The 18,885-nt window shown below is 48.2% G+C and overlaps 1 protein-coding gene across 1 annotated transcript in view; it reads left to right on the forward strand.

The window, feature by feature from the left end:
* Window positions 1-18,885, forward strand: part of LOC309584552 (E3 SUMO-protein ligase PIAS2-like) — a gene marked incomplete at its 3' end in the record, with an annotated part of 129,246 nt that overhangs the window by 52,533 nt on the left and 57,828 nt on the right. The window contains exon 2 of the mRNA XM_082300599.1: window positions 1,498-1,972. Within this exon, the coding sequence (XP_082156725.1) occupies window positions 1,498-1,972 (475 nt within the window). The remainder of the gene's footprint in view (window positions 1-1,497; window positions 1,973-18,885) is intronic.

The raw sequence follows: 18,885 nt of genomic DNA on the forward strand, positions 1-18,885 counted from the left end.
GCTGGGGTGACTATGGAGCGGGACTGTTCTGTTTTTCTCAGCATGGTGCAACTGTAGACAGGTATTTGTGGAATTTGCCTTGAAGCAGTTTAGGATTGTGAAATGCAGCTTCTCAGAGACCTGCCTGAAGCAACCCCCTGGGAAAAAACAAAAGAAAACAAAGGGGAGCTTATGCCTTCCACTGCCTCAAGGGAAAGAGCAAGAGCCCTTCTGCCTGATCGACCCCAACCTTAAAAAAGGACTGGCACTCCCCGGCTCTGTGGTTCCATTTCCAGCTGCTGGATCTTAAAGAGACAGTAACAATTTTGGGCACAGATAGATATGGAATACAATAACATTTTGGGTTACCCAGGAAACCATCCCTGGAGGGATTTAAAAGATATGTAGATGTGGCACTTGGGGACACAGTTTAAAGGCAGGCTTGGCAGTGCTGGGTGAATGGTTGGACTCAATGATCTTAGAGGTATTTTCTAACCTGAATGATTCCATGATTCTAAGTTCAGTTTTCATCTGATTCAATTCCCTGGGCTGTCTTACTGTCAAAACAAATTTCTCAAGGTGAGAATAGGGACCAAGCAGCCAGGAGGAGTTTGGACTTTTTTTGGTGGCTGACTGTGTGGTTGTAAGAGCTTGTTCACAGAAATGTGACATGATGTGCCTATGCTAAGTTACTCATTTGTAGTAATGGGGAGAGAAGATTGTTTCCTTTTGCATAGTGGACTTCTTTTCAATGAGGGTCTTTCTGCTTATGAGCTTCATAGTTCAGTCCTCAAAGTCTCCCACAACTAACTGTGATAACCAACTGAATAGTATTATTTCCTTTGAAGAGATCTTTGTGACTCACCATACCAGAATGTTATATGAAAAGGACAGGAAGTTGTCTGCAAAGTTTGAAGAATCAGTTATGTTGGTTAAGCAGTTGGTTAATATAATATAATGTAGCATTTTAAAAACTGTCCACCTTGCTGTGCCATCCTTTCAGGAGTGAAAACTGATGTGCCTTTCTCTGTTCATGCATGCCTTTAACATGCTGTCCAAAATAAAGGAAGTTTCAAAATAAACTATGCAGAACTTAAGAAATAAAATAAGGAAGTGCTTAAAATGTGTTGGAAGACAGGCGATAATACTAATTCATCAGGATTTTTGTTTGTTTATTTGCTTATTTCATGAAGTGAGACATACTTTGTGTTAGAACTTGTGTTTCTGCCTGTGAATTTAAGAGACCCATTTAACCTATTTAATGCATGAGTTGCATCAAGGTTTTGTTGTTGCTATTGTTTGAGTGTGGAAACAAGTCTTTGAAATTATAATACAACCAAACTCAATCTTCATCCTGGATGCTTTGTTTCTTTGTTTTTAACTATACTCTTGTGTCAGGTAGTACCTAAGATAACAAGTGTGAAACTAGAATGATTTAACATGCTTTACCATGCTCCTCAAAAGTGCTTACTTGGGGTACTGTTGGATTACCTGTGCTTACCTCTCTTTTCTTTCTAGAATATGGTATCAAGTTTTCGTGTTTCTGAACTGCAAGTGCTGCTGGGATTTGCTGGACGTAATAAAAGTGGGCGCAAACATGACCTCCTGATGAGGGCACTGCACTTACTGAAGAGCGGCTGCAGCCCAGCAGTTCAGATCAAAATCCGAGAACTCTATAGGCGTCGGTACCCAAGGACGATTGAAGGACTGTCGGATTTGTCGGCTATAAAACCTGCGGTTTTCAACTTGGACAGCAGTTCCTCTCCAGTCGAGCCTGACCTGGCTGTTGCAGGCATTCACCCACTCCCTTCGACTTCAGTCACACCTCAGTCTCCGTCCTCCCCCGTCAGTTCCGTGCTCCTCCAAGACACTAAGCCACACTTCGAGATGCAGCAGCCATCCCCTCCAATTCCGCCTGTTCATCCTGATGTTCAGCTGAAAAGCTTACCTTTTTATGATGTGCTTGACGTGCTCATTAAACCCACGAGTCTAGGTAAGTGTTTAACAGCTCTGTAGGTTGCTTAATTCATGAAATAAGTGTTGCTAATGACAGTACAAAGTCAACTTAAATGGCTTTTTGTAGCTGGGGAAAAATGGAAACTCCCTTCCCTTCTCATCTCTACCCTTGCCCTCTCTTCACCACTTGTTCCCCAAAGTGCCAAGCCACACTTCAGAAAATAGTGTTCTCTTTTGTAAATATTATAAGATCTTTGTCTTTTGAATATTAAATAATAGAGTAGAATAGTTCAGTTGGAAGGTACCTACAATGATCCTTCAACTACCTAACCACTTCGGAGCTGGCCAGAAGTTAGAGTAATAGTCAAAGGCATTGTCCAAATGCCTCTTAAACACTGACATGCTTGGGGCATTGACCATGTATCCAAGCAGCCTGTTCCAGTGCTTGACCACCCTCTTTGGTAAATAAATGCTTCCTAATATTTAGTCTGAACCTCCACTTTTGGCTGAAAGATTGGGACCTGAAGTCTCTGCCTGGTGCATGAGGAACACATCTGTCAGGGTATGGTGGGTTGACCTTGACTGGATGCCAGGTGCCCACCAGGCTGCTCTATCACTCCCCAGCAGGACAGGGGAGAGAAAATAAGATGGAAAACAACTTGTAGGTTGAGATAAGGCAGTTTACTAAAGCAAAAGCAAAAGTTTGTGCGAGCACAAGGAAAGAGAAAAAAGTTTATTCTCTACTTCCCATCAGCGAGCGATGTTCACACACTTCCCAGGAAGCAGGGCTTCAGCATGCATAGTGGTTGCTCTGGAAGGCAAACATTGTAGACTAACAAATGCCTCCCCCCCCCCCCCCCGTTCCTCCTCCCTCCCTTAGCTTTTACATCTGAGCTGATATCATATGGTATGGAATATCCCTTTGGTCAGTTTGGGTCAGCTGGCCTAGTTGTGTCCCCTCCCAGGATCTTGCACACCCCCAGCCCCTTGATGGGGGGGGAATGTTGAGAGACAGCACTGATGCTGTGACAGCGCTGCTCAGCACTAGCCAAAACACTGGTGTGTTATCAACACCTTTCTAGCTCCCAATGCAAAGGACAGTACTGTGAAGGCTGCTATGGGGAAATGAACCCAAGCTTAGCCAGACCAAATACACAGGGTCAGTAATTAATAAGTTGCAACAACATAGAGAGAACAAGTGCACTGGTTTGTTAGATTGCCCTTATCTTGCTGCAACAATTCTGCAGGTTTTGATATCTGGCACTGAAATAGATACTTTGTGCTGCAGTGTTCAGTGTTGTACTCAGATTAGTGAAGGTTTCTCAGCATACAGGTTGTTGCCATATTGTATGTTAAAATGTTTGATGGACCTTTGATATGCGGAAAAAAACTCCACTACTGGAATAAGTAGTAAAGTAGATATGTTTATTCCAGCGCTGGGACGCATGGGGGATAGCTCCTCCAAAGTCATGTGTGCCGAGAGCTGCATTCAGCTTGGTATATATCAGGTTACAAATTCCATATTTGTGGATACAAATATGCAGCTAGCAAGAATTTTTCTTGCTTCTTTCCAGTCCCGTGAGATACTTTTCTCTCTCACAGAAGATATTAGCAGAGTTCTATAAACTATGAACACCTGCGACCTTGCAAACCTTTGTTTATAGTACAGTAGAAAAATATTTTGACAATGGATGTTTTAGGATTTTAGCCAGTCACCCAAGGGGTGGCTGATCCTTTGTCCAATTAGACTTGGAAGAAAAAAGTCTATAAAAGAGTTGTAAAATAATTAAATAGATCAATCTTGCTGCACAATTCCTGCCTGCTGGATCTCTCTTCTCCTCCCTACCACTGCGGGATACCACGATACATATTCATTAAGTTTCCCAATGCGCCTATACATATTCATTACCTAGCCCTGCCTAGCCTCGCCTCGTATTACAATGAGTCCAAAAGTCATTTACATCCACGTTGCACTTGCACAATGTTTGGTGGTCATGGGCAGGGGTCACTGAGATGGAAAAAGGGTCTTTCTCAGATGAAGTAAAGAGTCTTCCTCATCCTGAACTTTTCACCTTGCTTCCCTGTGCATGCTCTTTATGTCCCTGGCCCAAGTCCAAACTTCAAGGCTGGTTTAAATCAGTTTTAGGTTGAAAACAGGATCTTTGGTCAAGATTCCTTCCCATTATCAATAGTGTCATATCTTCTCATTCTGCTTTGGTAGGCACAATAAGTGTTGAGCAAGCTGTATGCACTGTTTTTAACAAACAACTTCTTAGCAAATCATTTAACGTCTGCTTCCCCCTCCTCCCCGTGATTCCGTCCCCCCTTTTCTATAGAGTTAGTAAATTCTTTTACTAATACACAAATTCTTTTTCTAATAATCTTTTACGATAAGCATCTCTTAATGCTTTTCCATGTGCATTTGACAAAGTAGTTAAAAGTGATAACTTTTTTAGCACTCTATATTTCTAAACAAGCAACATAATAGCACAAGGCAAGCACTCACCAAAATTAATAAGACAATTATGGGGTGATATAACGTATTTGGAATGCCAACTGTGGTAGGTGACCACCCAAAAAGCGTGTCCCACCAGGTATGACTTGTGTCTCGTTTTACTCTTTGCAAGATTCTGCTTATTTCTTGTGTGTCATGATGGATGGTGACTAAGGTCTTTTTCCCGTTCTTTCGGATTTATTCTAAAATCTCAAGTAGGTCCTGATATTTCACTAATTGCTTTACTAACGTGAGGTCCATCCCGATAGGTGTGGGTAGCAATTTATGGTTGTCTTGGTTTGAAAGACAGGTGTCTGCTAAGGAAGGCAGAAGCCTCCCTTGGAATGGCAGATGTAACCCCTTTCCCTCCGAGTTATTATAATTTTGAAATCAAGGGCTTTTAGGCAAAGATGTGGGAAAATAGGAATAACAGTTCTTTACTATATATATATATAACCAGTCAAACAAGCAACAATAACTATGGCAGTAACAGCAAACAATCACAAACCCAGTCCCAGCCTTCTCGGCTGTCAGGCCCTTTCCCCTCGGGTGCAGTTCTGCTCGCAGCCGGCAGGGGCGCTGGCGGCTCCCGGTGAGCAGGGCAGGTGCGATGGTTCCCCCGCGGCTGCAGGGGGCACTCCGGAGCGAGCTCGGGGAGCACGCGGCACCGGTGGCCTGGGATCCCGGGGAAGGATGGAACAAAGGCTTCACAAACCCCTGGGGAGCCGATCCCGGTGTCCTGCTAGACTCTCGGGAACAGTAGACTGGAATGGCGGGCTGGAGCGGCAGGCTGGAGCCGCAAGGACAAGCACAGATCCCAGAGGACAGACGAGATGTATCCAAACAGGGAACCCCCCGGAGGTCGGGCAGGCAGGGCAAGCACGGCTACAGCGTAGCGAAAGCTCGAAGCAGCAGCGGGGCAGGGCGGCCACAGCCCAGCCTCCAGCAGGGCAGGGAAAAACAGCTTTGGGATCCCGGCGTTGTTTCCAGCTGAAAAGAAAAACGGCCAAAGAAAAAGAACCAGCAGCTCCTTTCTCTGCAGCTTCTCTCTCCGGATGCTGAGAGCGAACTGACCCCACACCCAGGTGAAACAAAAGGGTAGCCAGGTCTTTTGTTTGCTCTCAAGCACCCAGCAATTTATTGTCTCAGTAACAGAATGGGGGAAAATTCCTGTGAGAAATGAGACAACTCTTAAAAAGATTGATTTATTGAAAACAGAAAAATTGAAAAATTGCAGAAATTAAAAAATATATAAAAATTTGGGATCCTATGGCTCAGTAGATGGTATGCCCCAGGAGCGCAGGGATTTGAGATCTTCTGGCTGAGACAGCACTAGACCTCAGGTAGAGAAAAAGAACTTGCAGTGCTGGGCTGACTTTAAAAAATTACTAAAAGCCCCTTAAAAGGGGTAATGCTTTGAATGCCCCAGCACTGATGTCTCTCACAGCTAGTCTGGAGAGAGCAAGAGGGGAAAAGAGAAGAGAGCCCGCCTCTCAGCTTCGTCCTTTTTATAGTTTTTGCTCCGCCCCCCAGTCCGCCCACAGCCCGCCCACAGCCTGCCCCTTCGGTCCAAGGCGATTGGTGCTTTCCCTTTGATGGATCATCTCCGTCCACCAATGGCTCATCGTTGTCAAGGGGGGTGGTATCAGTTAGAGATAAGGGAATACAATGCCTTCATTAAAATTCAGGTATTCAGGTTGCCATGGAACTTGCCTGCAGAGTAATGGCTGTGGCTAAAAATAGCTGCTGGCTATTAAGACTGGGTGGGGTTTTGGCCTTGGAATCAAAATGCAAGTGAAACACCTACAAAAAGTATTAAAATACATCCAACACACCTCAAAACACTTGTAAAAGTATACAGTAAACACAGGAAAGGTAACTCTTATGGTGTACCAGTGGTTTGTAGCTTGAAAGGGGGCAAGTTTGTGATTTTTTACTGGGAAAAATTTTAACTGGGAAGGGTGCAACTCTATTAATAAACTTTAAACAAATGGAAACACTGATAATGGAACTGGATTTTTGTACCTGGGCTGATGGGTTAATTGTAACATTCAATTTAAAAATAATTAACTCAAAATTAATTACTTAAAGCATTTAATATGCAAAGACCAAGCACAAATAGGGATTTCATGTATGACATTCCTTTAACAGGAAAGAAAAACTAGACCTCTTAAAACCCCAACATTATCCACCCTGTTGGGGTCTCCTCCCCTGCCATGTAGCCCTGGGAGAGGGGCCCTGAGGGGACAGACACGGGGTTTCCCTGCCCCTGCTCAGCCTCGTTCCCATTGGTTGGTTTGTGTTCCCCTGCGCGGGCAGAAGGACCCCTGGTCAGGTGACTGGAACAGTTCCTCGGCAGAGCCCCAGCCATGCGGCTGGGGAAATAAACATCTCTGAAACAGCTATCAAGAATCTGTCTGTCCATATATATTTCCTTTCCACGGGACTCCTGGTTTGATATATGCATGTTGCAGTATCCCCACTGCAACATCATGGTGGTGAATGCGGGCAGAATGATCCCCGATCCCTAAGCGACTGATTTGTGTGAGTAAACCCTGGAAACTTTGGATTCCTCTTCTTGGTTTTGCTTTGCTATTCCATATCTAAACTATGGAAGAACCATGGGAAGACTCTTGGCTCTCAGAGCCACATATGGAAATTTATCTTAAACTTAAAATGATTCTTGAACAACGATTTGTAAATTTTAGCTTGATTCAAGCTCAAAAAGAACTGAAACACTTCCTGGCATGGTTGTTTAAGAACTTTTTCTATGTTTCTTGGGATTTAATTCTTACCAAGGGCTTTTGGAAAACCGTTTTGACACAGTTAATATTGGAGTGAAAATATATGCCGATGGAAGAATATTTTCGTGAATATTATTTAATTACCGAGACTGTTGAGCAATGTCAGCTGTGTCTTGGCGAAGGGAAGCCTGGCGCAGGGACCGTGCGGCCCAGGCCACGTGCACCGAGCGCTCTGCGACCAGCAGCGAGGCAGCTCCTGCGTGCAGGTGGACCCAAGTGAGCCGCAGTGTCTGTGGCGGAGCGAGGCGCTGCGAGACCCGGCGGTGCCCCCCCGGCCCCGCGCAGCGCATGGTGGAGCGAGCCCCGTGAATGCCCGACCGACGCTGGCGGCGATGGTGGTGGAGCAGAGCCGCGCCGAACCAAAACACGCGCTGGAGCAGGGCGCGGGGGAGTCGTCGCTCGGGGGCCCGGCCGAGATGTGGGTACAGCGCCTGGCAGCAGCAGCGAAGCTGCAACCAGAGGAGGCAACGCACGAAGAACTGAGTGGCACGGCCCGGCCCGGCCCGCGCAGCCCCGAACGCGACCCCAGGAAGAGCACACAGGCACCAGCAGCCCCGACAATTCCAACACGGGAGCAACTGAAAGAGCAAAGACGCAGCGAGACAGAAAACAGTAGCCACTCGGAAAAAGGAAAAAATCATAGTAGCTAAGATCTTAGGGATAGTAAAATGGTATAATGTTAAGCAAAATTATGGTTTTATAACAAGGTGTGACAACCAGCAAGACATATTCGTCCATAGGACTGCTATTAAAAAGAATAACCCTGAAAAATGCATCCCAAGCTTGGGATATGGAGAGGTGGTGGAATTCAAAATTGTACAAGGTAGAAAAGGGTTACAAGCATCTCAGGTCACTGGGCCTGATGGTGTTCCTGTAAAAGGCAGTATATATGCAAAAAATCGTAGTCATGTTAGACAATATCTCCATTGTAAGCCCCCCTGCAGTCTCCCTTTCCTAATCCCACCTTTCCCTTTTACCCTATGTCCTATTACCCCCAGTGTATTCCCAATCCGTTTTTTCATCCATGGTTTCCCTCACAAAACCATGCTTTTGCCAATTGTTTCCCCAAAAATCCCTTTCCAATGCCGAGTGGGGATGAAAAGGGGGAGGGAAGAAGTTAAACCCTCTCCTGCCTCAGTTTCCCCACAAAGCATGCTCAGAGAGTTCTGTCTCCCTTCTGTCAGCCCTAAGATGTTCCACAGAATCTGTTTGGACATTTAAAGACTCAGGAGGGTGGCTTGTTTTGTTTTGAAACTGTTCTTGTTATGTTTATCCAGTTGTTTTCATTCTCCTTTTATTAAAATAAAATGGGTGAGATGTTGGGGTCTCCTCTCCCCGCCGTGTAGCCCTGGGAGAGGGGCCCTGGGGGACAGACACGGGGTTTGCCTGCCCCTGCTCAGCCTCGTTCCCATTGGTTGGTTTGTGTTCCCTGCGCGGGCAGAAGGACCCTTGGTCCGGTGACTGGAACACTTCCTGGGCAGAGCCCCGGCCATGCGGCTGGAGAAATAAACATCTCTGAAACAGCTATCAAGAATCTGCCTGTCCATATGTATTTCCTTTCCACGGGATGCCTGGTTTGGTATATGCATGTTGCAGAATCCCCACTGCAACACCACCCCGAATTTTTTCCCATACTAAGATGTTACATGAAACTTAACCATTTGAACCATATAAAAACATGCATTACCCGAATTATATACATATATACATGCAGATACTGATACAAGTTCAGAGCCGTGGGTAGTTCACCCTAAAACCAGGTCCCCTTGAGGTAAGCATCGGGTCTCTCCATCCCTTTGCATCACCCACCAGGTGCAACCTGGTCCCAGAGCAAAAACGACCCCACGGATGGGTTTGTCTTTGCTCAAGGCAGACTTTACCCAAACAGTTTTTCCAAGCATACCTCTCATGTGCACCACTGGAACCTTATCCCCGTCTGTGGTTTGTAGGGGTTAGGATTGGGCAGGGCCTGCTCGGCTGGTGGAGCCTCGGGTGTTAACTAACCAGGTGGCTCTTGCTAAATGCACCTCCCAGTTTTTGAAAGTCCCCCCACCCAGTGCCTTCAAGGTGGTTTTAAGCAGTCCATTACACCGCTCAACCTTCCCAGCTGCTGGTGCATGGTAGAGGATGTGGTACACCCACTCAATGCCATGTTCTCTAGCCCAGGTGTTTATAAGGCTGTTCTTGAAATGAGTCCCATTGTCAGACTCGATTCTCTCAGAGGTGCCATGCCTCCAAAGGACTTGCTTTTCCAGGCCCAGGATGGTGTTCCGGGCAGTAGCGTGAGGCACAGGGTAGGTCTCCAGCCATCCAGTGGTGGCTTCTACCATTGTGAGCACATAGCGCTTGCCTTGGCGGGTTTGAGGCAGTGTGATGTAATCAATCTGCCAGGCCTCCCCATACTTGTATTTGGACTATTGCCCACCATACCACAGAGGCTTCACCCGCTTGGCCTGCTTGATCGCAGAGCATGTCTCACAATCATGGATCACCTGGGAGATACTGTCCATGGTTAGATCCACCCCTCGGTCTGGTGCCCACTTATAGGTGGCATCTCTGCCCTGATGACCTGAGGCATCATGGGCCCATTGAGCTAGGAACAACTCTCCTTTATGTTTCCAATCCAAGTCTATCTGGGACACCTCTATTTTCGCAGCCTGATCTACCTGTTTGTTGTTATGATGTTCTTCATTAGCCCGGCTCTTGGGGATGTGAGCATCTACATGACGGACCTTCACAGATAGCTTCTCTACCCGAGTGGCAATGTCTTTCCACTCTTCAGCAGCCCAGATTGGTTTTCCTCTGCGCTGCCGGTTTGCCTTATTCCACCTTTCCAGCCAACCCCACAGAGCATTGGCTACCATCCATGAATCAGTGTAGAGGTAGAGCTTTGGCTACTTCTCTCTTTCAGCTATGTCCAGAGCTAATTGAACAGCTTTGAGTTCAGCAAATTGGCTCGATCCACCTTCTCCTTCAGTAGCCTGTGCAACCCATCGTGTGGGGCTCCATACAGCGGCTTTCCATTTCCGGCTAGCGCCTACAATTCGGCAGGAACCATCAGTGAAGAGGGCGTATTGTCTTTCACTCTCTGGTTGCTCGTTATATGGTGGGGCTTCTTCAGCATGTGTCACCTGCTCCGCTTCTTCTTCAGAAGATAACCCAAAAGTCTCACCTTCCAGCCGGTTTGTAATTATTTCCAAGATCCCAGGACGACTTGGGTTTCCAATTTGGGCGCGCTGCGTGATGAGGGCGATCCATTTGCTCCAAGTAGCGTCGGTGGCGTGATGTGCGGAGGAAACCTTTCCTTTGAACATCCACCCCAGCACCGGTAGTCGGGGTGCCAGGAGGAGTTGTGCCTCTGTGCCGATTACTTCTGAGGCAGCCTGGACTCCTTCATAAGCTGCCAATATGTCTTTCTCTGTGGGAGTGTAGTTGGCTTCAGACCCTCTGTAGCTTCGGCTCCAGAATCCCAGTGGTCGGCCCCGAGTCTCACCAGGCACCTTCTGCCAGAGGCTCCAGGACAGACCATTGCTCCCGTCTGCAGAATAGAGCACATTCTTCACCTCTGGTCCCGTCCTGATTGGGCCAAGGGCTACGGCGTGAGCAATTTCCTGCTTGATCTGGGCGAAGGCTTGCTGCTGTTCAAGGCCCCAGTGGAAATCGTTCTTCTTGCAGGTAACCAGGTAGAGAGGGCTCACGATCTGGCCGTACTCGGGAATGTGCATCCTCCAGAAACCTATGGCACCTAGGAAAGCTTGTGTTTCCTTCTTGCTGGTCGGTGGAGACATTGCTGTGATCTTATCGATGACCTGAGTGGAAATCTGACGTCGTCCATCTTGCCACTTTACTCCCAGGAACTGGATCTCTCGGGCAGGTCCCTTGACTTTGCTCTTCTTGATGGCAAAACCAGCTCGCAGGAGAATTTGTATTATTCTCTCTCCTTTCTCCAACACTTCTGTTGCGGTGTTCCCCCACACAAGGATGTCATCAATGTACTGCAGATGTTCTGGGGCCTCACCCTTTTCCAGTGCCGCCTGGATCAGTCCATGGCAGATGGTGGGACTGTGCTTCCACCCCTGGGGCAGTCGGTTCCAGGTGTACTGCACACCCCTCCAGGTGAAAGCAAACTGAGGCCTGCACTCTGCTGCCAGAGGAATGGAGAAAAATGCATTGGCAATGTCAATAGTGGCGTACCACTTGGCTACTTTGGACTCCAGCTCGTACTGGACCTCCAACATGTCCAGCACAGCAGCGCTCAATGGTTGAGTCCCTTCATTCAAGGCACGATAGTCCACAGTCAATCTCCATTCCCCATCAGACTTGCGCACAGGCCAGATGGGGCTGTTGAAGGGTGAGTGGGTCTTGCTGACCACCCCTTGGCTCTCCAGCTCACGGATCATCTTGTGGATGGGGATCACAGCATCTCGAGTTGTCCGATACTGCCGGCGGTGCACTGTCAAGGTGGCAATTGGCTCTTGTTGCTCTTCCACTTTCAGGGCCCAACTGCAGAAGGATTCTCAGATAGTCCAGGCAGGGTGTTCAATTGCCTAATGCCCTCTGCCTCCACAGCAGCAATACCAAATGCCCACCTGAGTCCTTTTGGGTCTTTGTAATAGCCATTCCGGAGGAAGTCTGTGCCCAGAATACACGGGGCCTCTGGGCCAGTCACAATCAGATGCTTTTGCCACTCCTTCCCAGTCAGGCTCACCTCAGCTTCCAAAAGGGTCAACTGCTGTGATCCCCCGGTCACCCCAGCGATGGATACAGGTTCTGCCCCCACATGTCCCCATGGCATTAAAGTACACTGTGCCCCGGTATCAACCAATGCATCATATTTTTGTGGCTCTGATGTGCCAGGCCATCGGATCCACACCGTCCAGAAAACCCGGTTCTCCCGTGCCTCTTCCTGGCTAGAGGCAGGGCCCCTCTAGCCCTGGTTATCATTCTTTCCCTGGGTGTACATGCTCGAGGTACCTTCAAGGGGATCCGACATATCATCCTCCCTTCTGTAATACCTGGCAGCTCGGTCACGGGGGGCTGAGGCTACTTTCACCTTAGCGGAACCCCCTCGGTTAGTGCCTCCCTTCTTGAGTTCACACACCCGCGCTGCCAGGACAGAGGTGGGTTTCCCATCCCACCTTCTCATGTCTTCCCCATGCTTTACACACAGGAAAAACCACAGCTCAGCTCGTGGGGTGTACCCTCTCTCTGTAGCAGGGGGACGACGGACTCTGACTTGGGGGCCTGTGACTTGCAACGGTGCCACACTGACCTTCCTCATCTCCCTCATCTCCTTCATCTCCTCTTTGAGGTCCTGGACCACAGCAGAGACATGAGCTTTCAGCGGGCCATTGACCATACTGTCATAATTCCTGAGCTTGTTGGTGTACTAGTTTGAAAACAAACCAGTGGGAGGCACCAAGTCAGAATAACAATTTAATGGGGAAGTTAAAGAAAAGGAAAGAAAAAAAACTAAAAGAAAACACTGGTTCAAACTGACAGAGTCAAGATACAACCTGAGTCCCTGTTAGGCAGGGTGGTGGTAGCAGTCTGCTAGAATGGTGGCTGCAGTCCTCTGAAGCGGTGATCCTGTAGAAAAGAGGGTCTGCTCTTCCTCAGAAGGTCCAGTGGTGACTGTGTAGCTCCTGTCCTCTGGAAATCCAGTGGAAAGGCCTCCGCTCTGGTGTTCAGCCTCAGCTTATATCCACGCTGGGATGCTTGGTTCCTCCCTCTGGGTGGAGCATCTCACAATGGGGTAATGAGTCATGAGGCCAGGTGTTGATTGGGCTCATTAACAGATGATAGTCCAGAGGGAGTTATCTGTGAGTCATGTGGCAGGACAATGATGGGCAATTAACAGCAAGATAGTCTGGGGGGAGGAGGCAAGGAAACACTGCCCCACCTGATTTCAACGGCTGATGGGGATGGTAATAGAATACACTGCAACCCAGGACAGTTGGCAACAGAGCCCACTGTTTCTCGCTTATTGTCAGCATCAATCGTCGCAATGAAGGTGGTGTATTGCGGTGGCCCTAGCTTTGCCAGGTTCCACATCATCTGTCCTGTGCACCTGACCTTATCGGGGTCATTATCATGCTGTCCATCCCTCCCAAAGAGTACCTCTAATACTGCCACCTCTCTTAGCTGTTGGATCCCTTCCTCGAGTGTCTTCCACTGCATTCTATGATGATACTCCTGCATTCCCTCTTTGTGAATGAACCTTTCTCTCACACTCATTAAGAGCCGCTCCCAGAGAGAAAGGGGCCCTGGCTCCCTCACAAATATCTGGTCCACACCTGGGTCCTGGGTCAACGATCCCAGATACCTTGCCTCGCTGATATCCAGTTGCACACTTGTGCCCATAAGGTCCCAAACCCGAAGCAGCCAGGTTGTATAAGGCTCACGCCCCCTTCACACAATGTCTTTTCCCATATCACGGAGACTGTCGTACGACAGGGACTCAGTGATGATTTCTGGCTCTGGCTCTCCTGCTGGTTGTGAGGGCCCTGGTTGCCCATCATCATTAACTGGTCATACTGATTTGGTCTTATACTTCCTCCTTTGCACAGGGGCGACTGCTGCTGGCTGTGGTTGTCCTTGTGGTTCAGCTGAAACTTGGATGGTTGTAACATCCATGGGTTCCACTGCTGCACCATTGGACTCACCCTCTTTGGGGCAGGGAGAGGGTTTTTCACTAGCTGAGGAGGTGTATTCCCTTAGCAATTGGCATATCCCCTGGCGCACCTGGCCCATCTCCTGGCACATTTCCTGCATCCCTTTCGCAAGTACCCCCACCCAGTTCGGGTAGTCCATTTCTGAGGTGGGCTGTTGGGCGGTATCAGGCGGTGGGGCAGGGTCTCTAGTGTCTGGGGCTGCGTCAGGCTCTGGGGTAGGAACTCTACTCTCTGGGGCCATGTCAGGTTCTGGGGTAGGATCTCTAGTCTCTGGGGCTGGTGTCTGGGTAGTTATCCAAGCCAATCTCAACTTATCCTTTAGTGCTAAATAGAGTCGGCCTACCAGCAGCAAGTGGTTAGTATTCAGAGGGAATCTAAACCCTTCAAAAATTGGTGGGGTGGGCCCAAAGAACTGGTTGAGGGGTTGGGGGAAAACTTCCCCTGGTGTCATTTCCTCACAGAAGGTACCATTCTTAACATAACCCCAAAAACATGCGCTCAGTGTGTGATAGCCGTTTATCCATGTACCCACATTCCGGAGGAAGTTAAAAAACCATGACTTCCTCACCTTCTCGACCCATAGTGCAAGCTGGATAACAGCAATGGTAGCCTTAGTCAGAGGACCCATGTTTAGGTAAGGAGCTGCAAAGGGGAAGAATATAGCCATGACCACCTGCCACCCGAACCAGGGTAAAGTAGACCACATAGTGCTGCCTAACAAGGTTCCTGTATCTAGCACACAAAATTAAGTTATCCAGGAACTGTTATTCCTTTTTCACCTCTCTCTCTTAATGCCCTCAGGCCCCACAGTTGGGCGCCAAGATTTGTCTCGGTTTTGAAAGACAGGTGTCTGCTAAGGAAGGCAGAAGCCTCCCTTGGAATGGCAGATGTAACCCCTTTCCCTCCGGGTTATTATAATTTTGAAATCAAGGGCTTTTAGGCAAAGATGTGGAAAATAGGAATAACAGTTCTTTACTATTATATATATAACCAGTCAAACAAAACAACAATAACTATGGCAGTAACAGCAAACAATCACAAACCCAGTCCCAGCCTTCTCGGCTGTCAGGCCCTTTCCCCTCGGGTGCAGTTCTGCTCGCAGCCGGCAGGGGCGCTGGCGGCTCCCGGTGAGCAGGGCAGGTGTGATGGTTCCCCCGCGGCTGCAGGGGGCACTCCGGAGCGAGCTCGGGGAGCACGCGGCACTGGTGGCCTGGGGTCCCCGGGAAGGATGGAACAAAGGCTTCACAAACCCCTGGGGAGCCGATCCCGGTGTCCTGCTAGACTCTCGGGAACAGCAGGCTGGAACGGTGGGCTGGAGCGGCAGGCTGGAGCGGCAGGCTGGAGTGGCAGGGACAAGCACAGATCCCAGAGGACAGACGAGATGTATCCAAACAGGGAACCCCCCGGAGGTCGGGCAGGCAGGGCAAGCACAGCTACAGCGTAGCGAAAGCTCGAAGCAGCAGAGGGGCAGGGGGGCCACAGCCCAGCCTCCAGCAGGGCAAGGAAAAACAGCTTTGGGATCCCGGCGTTGTTTCCAGCTGAAAAGAAAAATATCCGAAGAAGAAGAACCAGCAGCTCCTTTCTCTGCAGCTTCTCTCTCCGGATGCTGAGAGCGAACTGACCCCACACCCAGGTGAAACAAAAGGGGAGCCAGGTCTTTTGTTTGCTCTCAAGCACCCAGCGATTTATCGTCTTAGGAACAGAGTGGGAGAAAATTCCTTTAACAGGAAAAAACTAGACCTCTTAAAACTCCAACAATGATACATGGTGTAGTTAGACCTTGTCAATTGATGAGACACAACCGGTGATAAATAGGAAAAGTCACACCCAACAATCTCGGTCAAATTACAAATACAAAAATTAGAGTGATTCCTTATTAGGGCTGGTGATGGGGTCAGTGGCTCTGACCCAGGAGGAGGTGACCGGTCCGGGGAGATGGTCCCAAAAGGAATCGCCTTCCCGAGGCCCGGTGTCTTCCCTCAGCTGCTGGCAGGAGGGCCCTTGCAGAGGCTGTCAGCTCTTTAGTGATATCAGCTCGTGATTCCAGCTCAGCTCTGCAGGGCTGCCTCTAGGCCAAGCCAGACCAGAGAGACGAGAGGTTCGTGTGGCTGGTTCCGCACGAAGGTAGCTTTATTGTGGGTCCCCTCCGGTGAAGGGGAAAGGCAGGGACAAGAACCCTGTCTGAGTCCCACGGGGCAGAGGCCTTAGCTTTTATAGGGATACCGGGGATGGGTGAAGACCAATGGGTTACAGAGGATCTGGGATGGGTACAGTCCAATGGGTTACAAAGGATCTGCATAGCTTCTCCTAAAGGATTGTGGGTCTGTCTTTTCTCGCCCTGACCAAAGAAGTGGTTGCCTTTCCAGGGAGTCCTGCTGGGCGATTGCGAAATCTCTTATCTCAGCAGACATCCCTCCAGGGCAGTGGCTGGGCATATCCCACAACTCCCCCTTCTGTATTTATTAAAAGGGCATTCCCAGCAGCCTTTCTGCAGCAACGTAGGAGGCAAAAGAACATAAGTAACACAGTAATAATTACAATGAATACCCACAGAGCTCCCTTAATCAAAGATGCAATCCATCCCGTTATTCCCCATGGTCCAAAAAGGTCATTATCTACTTTTAGGTCATCAAGGCTGTGGTGAGGACAGCATCAATGTAGATACATTTCATCTTTGGGCAGGGATGGGGCTTCTGAGAGGGAATATAAGCGAGATTTGTCAGCTTTGTGGTGAGAGGGGAAGTTTTGGGGTTTAGGGAGGTTTGACAAGGGTTGAGGGAAGGGGATATTTTGGGGTAAAAGGGGGGTGCTAACATATTAACTAAGGATCAGTTTTTCCTGGCTGTGTCTGGCCTACTGCTTGACTTTTGCTGTAGCTTTTTGTTCAGCTTTCTGTTTCTTCTGCTGCCGTGTGGTGGGACGGTCTTTTTCCTGGTTGGTGGGCATCCGGCGACGTTTTCGTCTCCATGCCGAGCTGGTCTGGTTTTGGGGAGGTCCTGTATTTGTCTCAGGAGAGTTCTTGGTGTTTGTGGTAGCAGTGTTTTTAGGGCCTAAGTATGGTTTTGTACTTTTTCCTGGGAACCACTTTGGGCCAGATGGTAGCTGGACACAGGCGTAGCCTCTCCCCCAGGTAATCAATTGGAAAGGCCCAGAGACCTGGTGTGATTCAGGGTCCTTCACCAGCACTGGTGGCTTCTTCGTGAGCTTAGCTTGGGTTGAATTTGAGAAGTGGCGGAGTACTGGGGGGTCAGGCTCTGATGATGTACCATTTAGGAAGTTAATGACATAAAGAGCCTTACAGAGTCTTTCAACAGGAGACAAGATTTCTGTTTCTCTCCGTTGCTGATTGAGGACTCTTTTGAGGGTTTGGTGGGTCCTTTCTATGATGAATTGTCCTGTGGGATTGCTAGGTATGCCTGTCTTGTGTTTTATTCCCCATTAGTTGAAAAAATCTTTTTACTTACGAGAGGTGTAGGCAGGCCCATTATCTGTTTTGATTTCTTCAGGGACTCCCAGGGTGGCAAAGACAAGGAGAAAATGCTTGATGACATGGATGGCATTTTCCCCTGCATGGGCTGATGCAAACACTGCCCCAGAAAATGTGTCAACTGACACGTGCACATATTTGGATCTCCCAAAGGATGGGAAGTGGGTTACATCAGTTTGCCACAATTCAGACCGCGGGGGTTGACTCCGGTACCCATAGATGGCATTTGGTAGTTCTGGCAGTTCGGGCACGTTGCAATGATAGCTTTTGCTTGATCTTTTGAAAGCTTGAACATTCTGACGAGTGCAGGAATGTTTTGGTGAAAAAATGCATGTGACAACTTCGCCTGGGCAAAGATGTCGGGGACATTTGCAGTCTCTGCTGGCATGGCCAGTGCATCTGCTCTCCTGTTCCCTTTGGCAATGGGACCAGGTGTTGGAATTGAAAAAAGTCCGTGGACTCCGGAGGGGGGAGAAATTGCAGTCCAAAACCAATGTGGTTGATAGAAGCAAGCTCCGTTTATTAGCAATCCAGAGGCACTTATATAGTATACCAGCTTGTTAACTCCTAAGTGGCTTAAAGCTTATCAAAGCGAATTTCTGCTTCTACATAATTGGACATACATTGGCAAGCTTCTACAGTTATGTTATGATTAAAAGAATTCAGAGTTCACCCTCTTCCCTCCGGGTCTTATCTCCACTGATGTACCTTCTCAAAACTCCCTTCTTGTTCCCAGCCCTGTTTTTCACACAGGGATTTTCTCATGGAGAGTTTTTCCTCACACAGGCCTTTTGCTTGCAGGCTCTTGCTACAGTTCTTTTATTGATCCCATAATTCTAACAATGATCCATGTCCCTGATCCTTTAATAATTTCCCAACAACCAGGGAGGTCAGTGTGTGACCTCACATGCATAATGTAGTAAGGCTGTTTTCTGTGCGAGATTAAATGAATTAATGTAGAAACCAATTGGTATAATTTTTGGTTGGAGACCTCCTTTAGAAAAGCATGTTCAGCCCTCATAGCTATACCAGCGACATAAGCCGAATCTGTGACCAAATTAAAAGGTTCTTCTTTAAACTTCTCAAAGGCTCTGACAACAGCTGCTAATTCAGCAATCTGTGGAGATCCCTCTACTATTTGGATATCAGATTCCCAGTTTTGGGTATTGGGTTGTCTCCATGTCATGACAGACCCATCGGTAAAGATGGTCAGAGCTTTAAGAGGTTTTCTACTTTGGATTAATTTTGGAATCAATTTAAAAGCTGCATCACGGTAGAAAAATCTATCTTTTGACATGTGGATGGAAATTTGGCCTGTGTAGCTATCTAGGTCTAACTGGAGGCTCTCATTGGTCCGGAGCAACAGCTTCAGATCTTCAGTGGTCAATGGCGAGTATATGCATGTGAACTCACACCGTGCAAGAGAGCGGAGACGAGTTCTGGCCTTTTTTATTAAATGTGCCATAATTCTTGGAAGGTGGTTATTGTTTT

The sequence above is a fragment of the Coloeus monedula genome, assembly GCF_965178545.1.
Source record: "Coloeus monedula genome assembly, chromosome: W".
In the NCBI taxonomy this organism is placed as follows: domain Eukaryota; kingdom Metazoa; phylum Chordata; class Aves; order Passeriformes; family Corvidae; genus Coloeus; species Coloeus monedula.